Source organism: Aspergillus brunneoviolaceus, assembly GCF_003184695.1.
Source record: "Aspergillus brunneoviolaceus CBS 621.78 unplaced genomic scaffold BO95scaffold_13, whole genome shotgun sequence".
Classification (NCBI taxonomy): domain Eukaryota; kingdom Fungi; phylum Ascomycota; class Eurotiomycetes; order Eurotiales; family Aspergillaceae; genus Aspergillus; species Aspergillus brunneoviolaceus.
Window position 1 is genome coordinate 17,112 of NW_020290743.1, and position 13,790 is coordinate 30,901.

General features: G+C 53.2%; 6 protein-coding genes across 6 annotated transcripts; 4 read left to right on the forward strand and 2 right to left on the reverse strand.

Annotated features, from left to right (window-relative positions):
- Positions 1–25: 25 nt before the first annotated feature.
- Positions 26–2,232, forward strand: BO95DRAFT_42140 (uncharacterized protein). Its single transcript, XM_025584563.1, has 4 exons — positions 26–104; positions 170–1,524; positions 1,583–2,144; positions 2,209–2,232. Exons 1-3 carry the CDS (start codon positions 78–80, stop codon positions 1,815–1,817), a joined length of 1,617 nt encoding a protein of 538 aa, XP_025445088.1. The 5' UTR covers positions 26–77; the 3' UTR covers positions 1,818–2,144; positions 2,209–2,232.
- On the forward strand, positions 2,049–3,072 carry BO95DRAFT_356393 (NAD(P)-binding protein; the record flags this gene model as incomplete). The annotated part of the gene is made up of 3 exons (XM_025582301.1): positions 2,049–2,144; positions 2,209–2,432; positions 2,508–3,072. The coding sequence occupies 3 exons, from the start codon at positions 2,049–2,051 to the stop codon at positions 3,070–3,072; spliced, it is 885 nt and encodes a 294-aa protein (XP_025445089.1).
- Positions 3,073–3,698: 626 nt separating this feature from the next.
- Positions 3,699–5,295, forward strand: BO95DRAFT_407629 (uncharacterized protein). The gene is made up of 2 exons (XM_025584076.1): positions 3,699–3,936; positions 4,040–5,295. The coding sequence occupies exons 1-2, from the start codon at positions 3,754–3,756 to the stop codon at positions 5,174–5,176; spliced, it is 1,320 nt and encodes a 439-aa protein (XP_025445090.1). The 5' UTR covers positions 3,699–3,753; the 3' UTR covers positions 5,177–5,295.
- A 2,108-nt stretch (positions 5,296–7,403) lies between these two features.
- Positions 7,404–9,266, forward strand: BO95DRAFT_42194 (serine/threonine-protein kinase). Its single transcript, XM_025584582.1, has 4 exons — positions 7,404–7,567; positions 7,639–7,846; positions 7,903–8,059; positions 8,139–9,266. The coding sequence occupies exons 1-4, from the start codon at positions 7,524–7,526 to the stop codon at positions 8,957–8,959; spliced, it is 1,230 nt and encodes a 409-aa protein (XP_025445091.1). The 5' UTR covers positions 7,404–7,523; the 3' UTR covers positions 8,960–9,266.
- Positions 9,267–9,764: 498 nt separating this feature from the next.
- BO95DRAFT_460828 (ubiquitin-conjugating enzyme E2) lies at positions 9,765–10,697 on the reverse strand (the record flags this gene model as incomplete). Its single annotated transcript, XM_025588774.1, has 3 exons — positions 9,765–10,075; positions 10,297–10,447; positions 10,632–10,697. The coding sequence occupies 3 exons, from the start codon at positions 10,695–10,697 to the stop codon at positions 9,765–9,767; spliced, it is 528 nt and encodes a 175-aa protein (XP_025445092.1).
- A 643-nt stretch (positions 10,698–11,340) lies between these two features.
- On the reverse strand, positions 11,341–13,509 carry BO95DRAFT_440045 (NADH-quinone oxidoreductase subunit D). The gene is made up of 3 exons (XM_025585865.1): positions 12,580–13,509; positions 11,797–12,517; positions 11,341–11,738 (listed from the first exon to the last, which is right to left on the reverse strand). The coding sequence occupies exons 1-3, from the start codon at positions 13,453–13,455 to the stop codon at positions 11,701–11,703; spliced, it is 1,635 nt and encodes a 544-aa protein (XP_025445093.1). The 5' UTR covers positions 13,456–13,509; the 3' UTR covers positions 11,341–11,700.
- Between the last annotated feature and the right edge of the window lie 281 nt (positions 13,510–13,790).

Here is a 13,790-nt window from a genome sequence, read left to right on the forward strand (position 1 = left end):
TACCAAGCAGCAGCTCCAAGCAGCAGCTCCATGGAGGTGCAAGTAATCTCCTGAGAAGACAATTCCGACAAGCTACAATGGACTCCAGTAATCGTCCAAGAAAGGTCGGGACTAAACTCGGAAGCCGTGTTTTACCCCGAAAAACATCATTTAACTGTATTTCGAGCAGGCATGCGACCTGTGTTATACTCGCAAGATCAAGTGCGACGGGCAGGAGCCCCGCTGCTCCAATTGCATCAACTATGCAACCGAATGTACACACATTGCTCTGCGCCGTAAAGCGAGACCGAGAGCACAACGTCGCGCCACGCAGAGTTTCCCATCTCAGCCAAAGGCGCAAAGTCGGGCAATTCATCAAGCCGAGCGGCTCAGGGAGATCACAGGAGAAGCACCGGTTGACGATCAATCGCCCAAGGATCCGAACCATGCAATTGACATCATGAAGCTTCCTCCACTGCCAGAGGCTATGGCAATGGTTGGAATCTTTCTCAACACAGTAAACACGGCTCTACCGCTTTTCCATGCCGACACACTCTTGCGTATGGTTGGGCAGTGTTATGCCCTCCACCCGCGACAACGCGATCCACTCGTTTGGGCTGCTATCAATACCGTCTTCGCTCTGGCCAGCCAACACAGGCCCAGTAGCACGATTGAAGGTGTCTTCCATCGTCAGACTGAGCACACGAATGAGTATCTCAGCAACGCACAATCGGTTGTCTCAACGGTGATGACGGGAGATGTTTCCCTATTGAATGTACAGACACTTCTAGGCATGGTGATGGTGCTCCAGACGGCGCGTGACCCGACTCCAGCTTTGACGTTGCTATCCGCCACCATGCGTCTTGTACACAAGTTGGGCCTACATAACCGTGCCGCATCAGCGCATCTTGACCTTGTGCACAGGAGACAACACGCCCGCGTATTCTGGATCGCATACATTCTCGACAAAGACCTCAGCCTGCGGGCGGAAATCCCCCCCGTGCAGCTCGATGACGATATCGACGTGGACCTGCCTTCTTCCTTGCCGGTGTCCCTGGATGATAATGACAACACTGCTGGCACCCTTGTCACCGATGATGGGAAAGCCAAGCTGAGTTATTTCTTCGCCCGGATTCAGCTCGCCAGCATCGAGGGTCGTATCTATAGGTATCTCTACTCGACGCAAGCCTCAAAGCAGAGCCCGCTGGAAAGGACCCTGCTACGAGATAGTATTAGTGTCGCATTAGATGAATGGAGAGCGTCCATCCCGCTCGAATTCGGCGCCGCGGTTGTCACCTTGACCGCGAGAAGCAAGCCGGCGAGTCTGGGCTTCTTCTGTGTGCTTCACTCAAGCGGGCTGCAGTGCAGGATGCTCATTAACCGAGCCCAGGCGATGGACGAGCAATGGATAAAAGGGGTCCGCAATTTCAGTCGAGGCATCAGCCCTCTACAGATACCGCCATGCTGGGAAGGACTTGTACACGAGGCTCGAGACTTCGTGCTCTTGTTCCAGGAAATCTGGTCGCGAGACAGTTGGTTCCGATGGTATCAACTCCTACTCCCTTTTCGGAAGGTGTATACGTGACCGCTAAAATCACAACAGGATAACAACCTGTCCTTACATATCTGCTACAATGCTGTTGACAGCAAACAGCCTCTACAACATTCGGCATAAAAAAGTCGCACTAGACATCGAGCTGATTGATGCCGCCCTTTCTTGGCTGAATGACCTCATATTAGAGGATCCATCGGATGCTAAGAAGAAGTTTCGAGATATTTTCACCGAGGCCGCTCACAAGGTGAAGCGAAAGCTTGCTGTCAATGATAGGCTCGAGTGAGCAGGGTTCTCTAGGTATCGGTGCTAAGTTCGGCACTAGCTAGCTATACAGTAACTAGTGCATAAGCTACGCGAGACTAAGTTGCTTAGTGTACGATGACTTTCCCATATCTATGACTGCTGACTGCATCTGTCTCCCCTCTTCGTACTCTTCGTTTCTCTCACTTCACATCTTCCTTTCTATTCCCCGCCTCTGGGAGATATTTTCATCCTACACACGCATACACATACAATGTCCGATCAAAAACAACCACAACCTCTCACCTGGGTCGTCACCGGCTGCTCCTCCGGCATTGGTGAGGCCTTGGTTCGCGCGATCTTGGACAAGGTGAGTCAGTCCTCTTCCTCAATACAGCTATGCGGATGCTAATCAGAAGGGACACATTAAACAGGGCGACCAAGTCATCGCGACTGCCCGCCCACGCGACGGTGTCAGCGGGGGAGACCGTCTCTCGGCTCTGAAAGACGCGGGCGCTGCTGTGTTCGAGCTAGATGTAAGCAGCTCGCAAGAAGAACTCGACACTAAGGCCCGCGAGATCTGGGAGATATTTGGCAAAGTGGATGTGTTGGTCAACAACGCAGGATATATCGATGCAGGAATTTTCGAAGAAATCACGTTTGTCCCGCCTGTTCTACTTCTAAATCCGTCATGACAGTTCAAAAGACCTAAGACTTTGTTAACCTCTTCTAGCGAGTCGTTTCTCATCAACGCCATTCGCACCAATGCCTTGGGTCCTCTCAACCTGACCCGCGCCTTTCTTCCTCTGATGCGCGCCCGGCAATCCGGAACCGTGCTCTTCTCCAGCACCGTAGGAGTCTACTACGGTGCGCCGGGGGCTTCGAGCTACACGGGTGGCAAGGGTCTGCTGGAGACCGTCGTCCCCAACCTGGCCCTCGAGCTGGCGCCCTTTGGCATCCGAACATCGCTCCTCACCTACGGCTACTTTCGCACGGAGGTGATGGCGCCCGGCAATATTCATTACCGGGCCCCCCGCCAGCTGCCGGAGTATGCGGAAATGAACCGTCTGGTGGCGGCTGGTTGCGCGGCCTCGAACCACAATCAGTCGGGCGATCCTGCGAAGGCAGCTGCAGTGGTTGTTGAGGCGGTGAAGGGGACAGGTCGATGGCAGGGCAAGCAATTGCCTTTGCGGTTGCCTATTGGGAAGGATGCTATCAGTGCCATCCGCAAGGCTTGTGAGGAGAGACTGGCGATCTGTGCGGAACTGGAAGGGATCGTGGATCAGACTGATCTTTAAATGTGCTCTTTCTTTCTTTCTTTCTTTCTTTCTTTCTTTCTTTTTTTTTGACGGGATGTCAGTGAATGGATACCTATATGGTGTTTGTTAGGAGAACTTCTTGAAATCGTCGGTCAGTGGACTTGTACATGGCCTGTCGATGTGATCGGAGTTATCCGCATGCCAAAAGGGTATGGGGCAGTAGTCTGACACGATCGCAAAGATCATTGGTGATTATGTGCAGCATCGGACGGAGTAGGCATCTAGGACCAGATAGTTCGAGAGGGCTGAGGACTTACCGAGCTGGTAAGTGACAGGAATGCTAGCCATACGTTCGACATGCACTGTCAGATTTCGGGATGTGAATTGGGTTGACATTCACTTCCTGATCAGGAAGGCATGGCATGCCGGGACTGCAGGCATGTGAGGCGTCATCCCCTCCTCATCCTTTCCCCATCCACCGGGAAGCCTCTACCCATCACATGAATGACCTCATCAAAGAAAGACAAAAGTTATTCTTATAATTGCACACTCTTCAGCTCACACGCCAAACACCAAATCAACACGCACGCCCCGCTTGGACGTGTCAGAGACGTGATTGTGGAGACTGCCCCATCTATACAAAGCTTACCTCAATACCCTCGCAACCACCTTTCTAGTCACCATTCAACAGCTCCTGACTCGCCTCCTTCTGGTCTGGCTATGGTGTCACCCATCATGGCTGAGAAGAGCATCAACTCTCCTCCATCCAGCCCTCCCATCTATCCTCAATCACCTGAAGGATGGCAGGTTGCCCTCCGTGCCATAAAACGTCTCTATGCCCAGCGACAATACAAGCAGTGCACTGCGCGCGTCTCGGAGCTGCTCATAACCGCGTTAGAGCCAGTAAGTATCTAGCTCTTGGGAGGCGAGTCGACCAGATCCGAAATGATTACCCCGAGCGAGCCGGGGGTGTGCGTGAGTCGCGTGCTTACACCGATCCTTCCAGATCCATCCTGTCTACCAGACGTTCCTCTATTTCTACAGCGCCATCTGCTATGAGGCAATGGGCCTTTCCGCTCACAATTACTCTCGCAACAAGCTCCCATTGCTGCACTCTGCTCTAGACTGTTTCACCAACTGCAGTGCTGCCTTGCCGAGCCCAGTCCCAACCACCGAGCGCTACTCACACATTTCCGAGGCTTTGTTTACTTCAGTCCCCTCGGATTATTCCTCGTATTCTGACTCCCCGGGATCGAGAACTAGGCCCTCGAGCCTTGCAAGCAGCCTTGCGGACATGATCGAACGATCTCTCATCTACGGCAGCGTGGATGGGGATCCCTTTGTCTCGAACGATGGCGATGATGAAGACAGGCAGTTTCAAGAAGAGCTATGCACAGGGATTCTAGCGACAAGCGCCAGTCAAAGCCACTTGATTCCCTCTCCCTTGAATGTCAGAAAACCTTCCGGGGCTTCTATTTCTAGCATATCAGGCACATGTGATGATGCACCGAACGCAAGCAAGACCAGTGATTTACATGCTTGGACAAATCGCCCAGCAGCCAGCAGTGTCGGCACAAGCAAGATTCCTCTTGCCCGTCCACCTTCCAAGGTTCCTGTCAAAGTTGCTCCACGACCCGTTCGAACCCCTTCTCCCGAGCCTCGACACGGGACAAATTTTGCAGATGCCATTTCTAGCTTGGAAGAAGGGCGGAGAATTCTTCCATACCCCACAGAGTACACCAACCATATCTCAAACTACAACAGCAGTATACGCTCTCTTAACACCCAGATCACCTCGAGCATCACCACCATCCGGGCCATGATTGAGGAAGTAACCGAGATGCAGCACGCTCGCCGGGTGTCGAAGAGTATCCGACGCTCGGCATCTTTCTGGAGCTTCAGTCCTGTGAAGGAGAGAGATCGGAGTTCTTCGTCGGCCGTATCTCGTGCCAAGTCTGCTGATAACAGCTCGGGACGAGTACTCGTCACCGAGAGCATGGAGCAGCGAATTGAGAGGCTACGCAGTGAAGGGTGGCAGACAGTCGGAACCAAGTCTCAGCGGCGAGGGTGGAAAGGAGAGGAGTACTACCGGGCCTACTGCTCCAGAGTCTTGGAAGAGCTATACCTGAAGGAAGTGCAGTGATCCATTGCTTTTAGTGGTTGCATAGATGTATTGGCGTTTGAGTTACATTGAGCTTGTTTGCCTCTGGCGTGTCGGTCCAGCGATCTTTTGAGGGTTGCGCTTGGCGTTGAGGATTGCATATGCATAGCATGGTCGCGTCGTTTGTACAGATAACTTAGCATTGGGGTGAGAATTGTAAGGGTAGCCGGCGCACGGGGCTGTCTATACTTGAAGGAGATGCAGAAACTCTTCTGGTTCCGATTGCATCAATGGGCTGGTCTCCGTACCTGAGACCAAATGAGAGCACTAATTAGGGCAACCAGATAGCCACTGCACCTTCAATTACATGAATCGGGAATCGATAAGTGGACACAGGATGCATTTCATGCATATCATTCATTTCTTCCTCGAGACTTCCATGCATCGACTTAGTGAAACACAGCTTTGGGGAAAACTCCTTCAACCCTAGCAGTAAAGGGCCATGGAGCTAGTGGGACGTGTCAGAGTTGTTTCACAGGGCTCCGAGCAAAAAAAGAGACGACAGATTGGCTCCAAGCCTGCACGATCCAATCCGTGCCGGGCGATTGAACTACAGACTTTTGTGGCTGGTGATAGTCGATTTAGGTAATGTAGTACTCATTTACAGCTCCGATTGAGATAGATCCGATTTCGAGGTGCAAGCTTGAATTTTTTTGTCCCCCTTGGGGGCCAAATGTCGCTGTCTGTGGTTTAGCCAGTGTGCAGTACGAGTACGAATTGCTAAATATAGCTAGTCAGTTGACATGGCGTAAACTTCTAGCATAGCAGTGACAATTGCTGTGGGCGTTTGTGGATTCCCACATGTCTTACTATGGACAGGATAACTTCACTTATCTGCGTAGTGTACGTTACCTTTCTCCTATAACATCCGTGGGCGGCACAAAATTTGGGCGAGAGGGAGGGAGGGGGGGGGGCGCCGCCTGGGGATTTAATTAAACAGGGCTGATTTAGCGTCAGGGACTGGCGGTTTCAGGTTCAGTGCGCGAGTTCGGTGGGGTGCCTGATTTGCAAGGCTGCATTAGTATTTCAAGTAGATTTACCTACCCTCCAATGGTCATGAGACGGACTTGTATTGGCCTGATCCATTGGGCTGAGATTCAGTTCCAATTGGGAGTTGACGTCAAACACGATAAGTTAAGTTGACTTGAGCAAACAATGGAAGTTTATGTAGTGTACGGAGTACTGTACATGCAGAGGGGAGCTCCATTAATGCGGCAGCCTTGTCAGTAGCAAGTAGAAAGTAAATGTAGCCGTGGCTGTGCTTTCCACCACCCACGGGCCAGAACTTGGGACTTTCGTACTTCCTCCCACTGCCTCCCCACTATCCACTATCGAGGTCTCGCTGTCTCTCCCTGACTCTCACCTCTCTTTCCTTTTCAAATAAAACCCTCGCTGGCCCTTATACCTCGCTCTTATTGACTTTCTCTGCCTGAATCTCCCCGTCTCTCACTCTCTCACTCTGCATTGCATTGCGTTGCCTTGCACGTGCGTTGCCGATTAACGCCTCAGGTACAGTACCGCTGCCGCCCGCCCGTGTTTACACCCTCAGCTCTCTCCGCCCTCTTTTTTTACGCTTTACACTACCCCCCCCTTATCGCTCATCCACAACTTGTCTGCTTGCCTTTCCCCCTGGATTTTCTACCTTACACCTGACGCAGTTTATTTCTTTTGATCTGGTCAGAGACTCACCCGTAATCACTGCTCCTCTAGTCCAATCTCTCTCCCACGACTCTCGACCGGGATTTTCTCCGACCTCGTTTGAACCGCCCCGCTACTATTCGCACGTGCGGGGTTTCCCATCGATTCTTCGCGCGCTCGCTGGTCAGAGCCCACCCACCGCACACTACTTTTTAGATCCTAAGGCCAGGATAATCGGCCTTATCACCCGTCGAGATGAGTTGTACGTTGTCAGCCTCTTTCATGCTTGCTTTCTCATCGCCCATCCCCGTCCCACGAGACATGGTCCACGCCTCGTGGTAGCTTCGCTTGCCTTGAAGCGCTATCGCTGTTCCTTATCCTATCTCCTATCTTGCTGGTGGTGGTGTCTTGGAGCTGTCGGGCTTCACAACCTCCCCATGAATGCCTCATTCCCAATCACCTTTCTCTGTGACCCCAGTGTCCGGGTTTGGGGTGGATTTCTCATTCTGATCTGCTTTCTTGGTCCGCCAATCTCGTGAGGCATTGTTGTTGTCTCCGTTTTCCTTATACCGTCCATCTGTCTTGCCTTGGGAGTGTGTGTAGCTCATGTGCATTGATCTGTTGCTTTCCTTTGCAAGCAAATGACTCGACCAGCATGCGCTAACCTTGGGATTCTCGTTTAGTCTCTAATATGCTCAACAAACTGTCTGGACAGCCGGAAAGCTACGAGAAGAAGTACGGTTCTCTCCCCTGCTTCATATTGTGTGGAAGGCGTACTAATAAGTGCTTTTGCTCTTTCGGTATAGATCCCACTACAAATTCGGAAGAACGCTCGGTGCTGGCACATATGGTATTGTCCGGGAGGCGGATAGCAGCAAAGGGAAAGTCGCGATCAAGATCATCCTGAAGAAGAATGTCCGAGGCAACGAGCGCATGGTCTACGATGAGCTGGAGATGCTCCAGGCTCTGAACCACCCCAACATCGTCCACTTTGTCGATTGGTTCGAATCAAAGGTCGGTCAACACGGTGGCTCGCCTCGTCGTTGCTTCTCTCTTTAACAGCTCGATAGGACAAGTTCTACATCGTCACGCAACTGGCCACAGGTGGAGAGTTGTTCGATCGCATTTGCGAATACGGAAAGTTCACAGAGAAGGATGCGTCTCGAGTCATCCGACAGGTGCTCGGTGCCGTACATTACCTGCACGAGCGAAACATTGTCCACAGAGGTGAGTGCGCTCCTGCCTCGCTTCCAGATTCTACGAAATTGCCCTGCGCAGAAAACTGATTTCCAAATGTGCGCATTAGATCTGAAGCCCGAGAACCTTCTATACCTCACCCGCGCCCCTGATTCCCCCTTGGTTCTGGCCGACTTCGGTATCGCCAAGATGTTGGATAGCCCCAGCGAAGTTCTCACCAGCATGGCGGGATCGTTCGGCTACGCTGCCCCCGAGGTGATGTTGAAGAAGGGCCACGGCAAGGCCGTCGACATGTGGTCCCTCGGAGTCATCACCTACACCCTCCTCTGCGGCTACTCGCCCTTCCGGTCCGAGAACCTGACCGACCTGATCGAGGAGTGCCGCTCGGGGCGGATCATCTTCCACGAGCGCTACTGGCGCGACGTCTCCCAGGACGCCAAGGACTTCATCCTCACGATGCTGCAGCCAGACCCGGTTAAGCGCGTCACGTCCGAGGACGCCCTGAAGCACCCCTGGCTGACCGGCGAGACCGCCAGCGACCGCGATCTGCTGCCCGAGATCCGCGCCTACATCGCCCGGTCGCGTCTGCGCCGCGGCATCGAGATCATCAAGCTGGCCAACCGCATCGAGTCCCTCAAGATGCAGGAGGACGACGACGAGGATATCCCCAGCGTCGTCGAGGTGGCGGGCGGCGAGGCCGACGCCGCGGCCCCCCACTCGACCGACCCGGCGGCCGCCTCCCCGAACGGCAAGTCCGCGCCTTCGTCCCCGGAAAGCGACGCCACGGGCCGCAAGAAGCGCAGCCTTAGCAAGGTCGCCCGCGGCGCGATCTTCCGGGAGGTTGTCCTTGCCAAGGTGCGCGAGGCGAAGGAGACCGAGGAGCGCGAACGCGTGGAGCGGGAGGCTCGCGAGAAGACCTCTCATGCTTGATGTGGTGGTTGAGTCCTACGAAGTTTAGCGAAGTTTCCCGATAGAGAGGGGCAGAGAGGGGGTGAGATGTCTTTCCGACCCCTACTATCTGTGTGCCACTTTTTGCTTTGGGGGTGGGGGGCATTGGCTTCTATTCCCGTTTTTCTTTTGGACACCATGAACACACACCGTGGAGAATGCTCCTTCTGCAATTTTCTTTTCTTTTCAAATGATTCCCCGTCCATAGTTTCCTTGTCTTCTAGTGGGTTATGTCCAACTTTGTGAACGAGAATCTGATTTTGCATCTGGCTGGTTACATCGTACGGTTTGTAACGGAGTTAGAAGACAGTCATCGAACAGTATTAGTAGAGATATCGTGGTTCATTTCTTGGATTCACAGATGGAACAGAAGACCAGACAAGGCAAGACGGGGAAGCATTAGGCGAGGCAGTAAGAAGATATGTGGATGTGGAAGTCCAAATGCTAGCGGAAGGGTGGGAGGAGGGAGGTGGGAGATGGGAGATGTGAGAGATCCGTGTGAATCCCAGCCTCAGCCTCAGCCAGCCAAGGGATTTCGAAACCAGAAACAAGAACAAGAAGAAAACTCCAGATACGCCCGCGCCAGTAAACCCCCATGCAGATGGAAAACACAACAGACGACAGAGGTGTGAAAATAGAACCCAAGAACGAACCGCGGGAAAGAGATCACTCAAGTATGGAGTACATCACTCCCCGATCCCGCCTTTCAACCCTCTTCATTCAATCACCCTCACCCACAATTCCCCCTCCCCCTCAATCCAGACCCCAGAACAGGAAGAGGAAGGGGCTATACATTATCATCATCATACATGAAATTGATATCCCTGGGCCGACGGCGGTTATACGAGACGAAATCCTTGTCGCCGGGGGGCCGCTCGTTGCGGCTGTTGGCGGTCAGCATGCTCTGGATGCTCATGCAGACGCTCTCGACCGTCTGCACGGGCGACCAGCCGGCCGAGCTGAGGAGGTCGAGGCAGATGATCCCGTTGCTGTAGATGTGCGGGTGGATGGGGATGGTGCGGCGGGGGTGGGTGGTTGCAGTCGCGTTATTCTCGTCGGCGGCGGCGGGAGTGGTGACGAATTGGACTTCGGGGGGTTCTATTATTTTCCCCCGGGGGTCATTAGCGATGCGTATTCTCATATATATATATATACACGGGTACCGATGTGTATGGTGGTGATGGTGGTGGGAGGTTTAAGCCTTGGGGAGAGCAGCGCGGGGTTTGGATTCAGATCGCGGGGCATCCATCACCCCCCCCCTCTCTCTCCGAGTCTCTATCTTGTGGCAGCAGGGGGGGGGGGGGGGGGCGGGAACGCACCAATTGGATATTTATTGCTGAAGGTGAACTTCAACCGGTAGGTTTCGTTCAGATATAGCGGGTTCTCGTCCAGCACTTTGATGTCCATGAGCCATTCTTCAAGGTTGTCGGATTTGACGATCGAGATGCCGGGCGGGAGGTGTTCTTTTATCTGTATAGTATGGCACGAACAGGCGCGGGGTGTTAGCTGGTGGGCTGGGTCTTTTTGAGGGGTGTGTTGTGTTAAATCTTAGATGTCGAGGAGAGCGAGGTTCTTGCGAATGGGGGCAGAGCCCTTGATTGTTGAGGGACCCGTGGTGGGGAGAGGGGGAAAGGCAAAGTCAACTCATTCATACCTTGAGAAGCTCCTGCGACAGACGGTGTAACGTTAGCCGGGGAAATTTGTCTTCGCGGGGGAACATGAGGAGAGACACAAAAAAAAAATACCTTGCTTAACCGCTTTGTAGCGAACATCTTGTAGAAGGGAACCTTGCACAGCACACTCTCAGAAGATCAAAGGCATCAACTCCGGGTTCCAGCGGTGTCCAAGTATCAAAGCCGGTGGCCGTTGAGTGAGGCTCTGCGGAGTCGAGTCGTACGGTCAATTTGGAGATGACGTCTAGAACTTTATGGGTGGGGCAGATGCGAAACAGGAATGCAGTCTCGGAAAAAGTAGGAAGGTATATCTGCGAGTTGAAGGGGGGGTGTTTTCTCTGGCAGAAAGGTTTATGCAAGATAACTTGAAATTGTATGAAGCAAAGACAGAGAGCGTCTGGTCTCGGGCGGCTCCCCCAGAAGTATGGAATGGGAAGAGTAGCTCCGCCCGTCGATCAGCTGGAGATCTGCCCGAGGCCCCCGTCACCTGATCTTGGTATTTCCACGTGATCGTTCTTCGGCCGTACAGACGGGACAGTATAGTAGTTACCACATGCAATACAGTACATGATCAGGTCAACTTCTCTTCCCTCTTGACCAATTTAGGTCATCTCACCCATGATCATAGATACTAGGTACCTAGTACTCTGTATCATCAATCATCCTGTTACTCACTACCATGTTTCCAGTGTCAACAGTTGTCAAGATTTTTGAGGTCACTATACACAGGGTGATTTGAAGATATAAAAGGAAAACTCGAGACATGGTCACAGTGCAGCACGAGACAGAAAACATAGGAAATCAGAACAAACAGAGTCAACGCCATGAAAACCAATTGGTACAACTGATATATCACCACAGCTCCCTGCTCCCACACACTTCCCATACACGCACAAGTGATATAGACAATTAATCTTTTTTTCTCTCTTGGTCATTTGTATTCGCTTCTAAATAGCAAAAGAAAATAGTTGGGTGCCACATATCAGGATCACGTGTCTTGAAGCTGTTTTACAGGTCTTGGAAATAACTCAGCCACGCTTCATTCAACTTCTACCGATCGACTTCACCGAACACAAGATCCATAGTACCTAAAGAACAGTTAGCTGATTGTTTCCTTTCTGTGAGTGAAGAACGGGCAGGACATACCAATGATAGCGACAGCATCGGCCAACAAGTGACCACGAGATACTTGGTCGAAACCACCCAAGTGAGCAAATCCGGGAGCACGGATCTTGCAGCGGTAGGGTCTCTCGCTACCGTCACTGACCAGGAACACACCCATCTCACCCTTGGGAGCCTCAATGGCGGAGTAGGTCTCTCCGGGGGGCACAGAGTAACCCTTGGTGAACAGCAGGAAGTGATGGATCAGAGCCTCCATGTTCTCCTTCATGGCGGCACGAGGAGGAGGGGAGATCTTGTAGTCCTCGACACGGACGGGACCAGCGGGCATCTTGTTCAAGCACTGGTGGATAATGCGGAGGGACTGGCGGAATTCCTCCATACGGCACAGGTAACGGTCGTAGCAGTCACCGTTGACACCAACGGGCACGTCGAACTCGACCTGGTCATAGGCGTCATAGGGCTGAGACTTGCGGATATCCCAGGGAACACCGGATCCACGCAGCATGACACCGGTGAAACTCATGTTCAGAGCCTCGGCGGCGCTGACGACACCGACACCCTGGGTTCTGGCCTTCCAGATACGGTTGTCCGTCAACAGCTCCTCGGTTTCGTCAATGCGGTCACCGAACTGGGTAGCCCACTGGTAGATATCGTCGAGAAGACCGATGGGGATGTCCTGGGACACACCACCGGGGCGGACGTAGGCAGCGTGAAGACGGGCACCCGAAACTCGCTCGTAGAATTCCTAGAATAAATGATCACAGATTAGCTCAATGGAGCTCAATTGACGCGGACAGCGCGGCTTACCATGAGCTTCTCACGCTCCTCGAAACCCCACAAGAAAGGCGTCAAAGCACCAACATCCATGGCGTGTGAAAGGACGGACATGAGGTGGTTCAGGATACGGGTGATTTCGCCGAACAAGGTACGGATCCACTTGGCTCTGTCGGGGATCTCAACGTTCAACAGCTTCTCAACAGCCAGGGAGAAGCACTGCTCGTTGGTCATCATGGAGACGTAATCCAATCGGTCGAAATACGGCAGGGCCTGCATGTAGGACTTGTACTCTATCAACTTCTCGGTACCACGGTGGAGCAACCCAACGTGAGGATCTGCGCGGACGATTTCTTCACCATTGAGCTCCAGAATCAACCGAAGCACACCGTGAGCAGCCGGGTGCTGGGGACCGAAGTTGACGGTGTAATGGCGGATCTTGCGATTAGCCCCTGTGTCCGTGGACTCCATGTCGGCGGCGTAATCGTCTTCGGAGGCACCTTCCTTGTTGGCGAAGGAGGAAAAGGTCGGGTCAGTCGGAATGAGCTTGGTCGCCTGGTAGCTGGTCGGCTCGGCCTGCCGGCGAGGCAGAGTCGTCGTGATCGAGCGGCATCTGGGGAGAGCAGTGTTTCTGGAGAAGGTAGAGGGGCGGAGGCAAAGCCTTTTGGGCGCATTGCCCGCCAGGCGAGCGAAGGGAGCAGCCATTCGGAAGAGCGGGGTAGAAAGGACGAGGGTGAGAAGAGGCGGAACAGCCCTCAGCCCAGACACAATGGAGGTGTTGGAAGGAGGGGTGGAGATGCGGGAATTGGGGATGTGGAATTGAGGCGGGCTCAGTGACGCCTTCTGGAGGTTGCGCTTTCCAATCGAGATACATTTTGGATCGTCACGTGAGAGGAGCTTTCTGGTCATCAGGCCGTCTCTGGTTGGTCTCCCGCTCGGCCCTCTATTGCTCAGCTCCCTAGTGCGGCCGACAGCCATTGCCGCTGGGTGCAGAATAGAGAGCCCTGCTCTGCTCCCCCTCCCGCTCTTCGCCGCCTTTGGCCCTGCAGAAAATACTGCCGCTGCGGTCAAAGAACTTTTCTGAGAATCCGCTTCAAATTATTGTCCCTTCGTCACCTTCTTCAATTCCCCCACTTTTCTCGCCCATCATGGCACCCCTCATCGCTTCGCAGGAGGAAGTCCAACGTAGACGGGTATGCCTGGCTCTTCTGCTCTTGCTTCTAACATCTTCTCCGACCCTTCGT

Bases quoted from the DNA above. Each gene is read 5' to 3' on its own strand.
- BO95DRAFT_42140 (XM_025584563.1), top strand. From the start codon at position 78: ATGGACTCCAGTAATCGTCCAAGAAAG. The intron at 105-169 runs GTCGGGACTAAA...TATTTCGAGCAG, and splicing joins CCAGTAATCGTCCAAGAAAG to GCATGCGACCTGTGTTATAC. The intron at 1,525-1,582 runs GTATCAACTCCT...AAATCACAACAG, and splicing joins CGAGACAGTTGGTTCCGATG to GATAACAACCTGTCCTTACA.
- BO95DRAFT_407629 (XM_025584076.1), top strand. From the start codon at position 3,754: ATGGTGTCACCCATCATGGCTGAGAAGAGCATCAACTCTCCTCCATCC. The intron at 3,937-4,039 runs GTAAGTATCTAG...CGATCCTTCCAG, and splicing joins TCATAACCGCGTTAGAGCCA to ATCCATCCTGTCTACCAGAC.
- BO95DRAFT_42194 (XM_025584582.1), top strand. From the start codon at position 7,524: ATGCTCAACAAACTGTCTGGACAGCCGGAAAGCTACGAGAAGAA. The intron at 7,847-7,902 runs GTCGGTCAACAC...ACAGCTCGATAG, and splicing joins TCGATTGGTTCGAATCAAAG to GACAAGTTCTACATCGTCAC. The intron at 8,060-8,138 runs GTGAGTGCGCTC...TGTGCGCATTAG, and splicing joins GCGAAACATTGTCCACAGAG to ATCTGAAGCCCGAGAACCTT.
- BO95DRAFT_440045 (XM_025585865.1), bottom strand. From the start codon at position 13,455: ATGACCAGAAAGCTCCTCTCACGTGACGATCCAAAATGTATCTCGATT. The intron at 12,518-12,579 runs GTAAGCCGCGCT...CATTTATTCTAG, and splicing joins AGGAGCGTGAGAAGCTCATG to GAATTCTACGAGCGAGTTTC. The intron at 11,739-11,796 runs GTATGTCCTGCC...ACTGTTCTTTAG, and splicing joins CGATGCTGTCGCTATCATTG to GTACTATGGATCTTGTGTTC.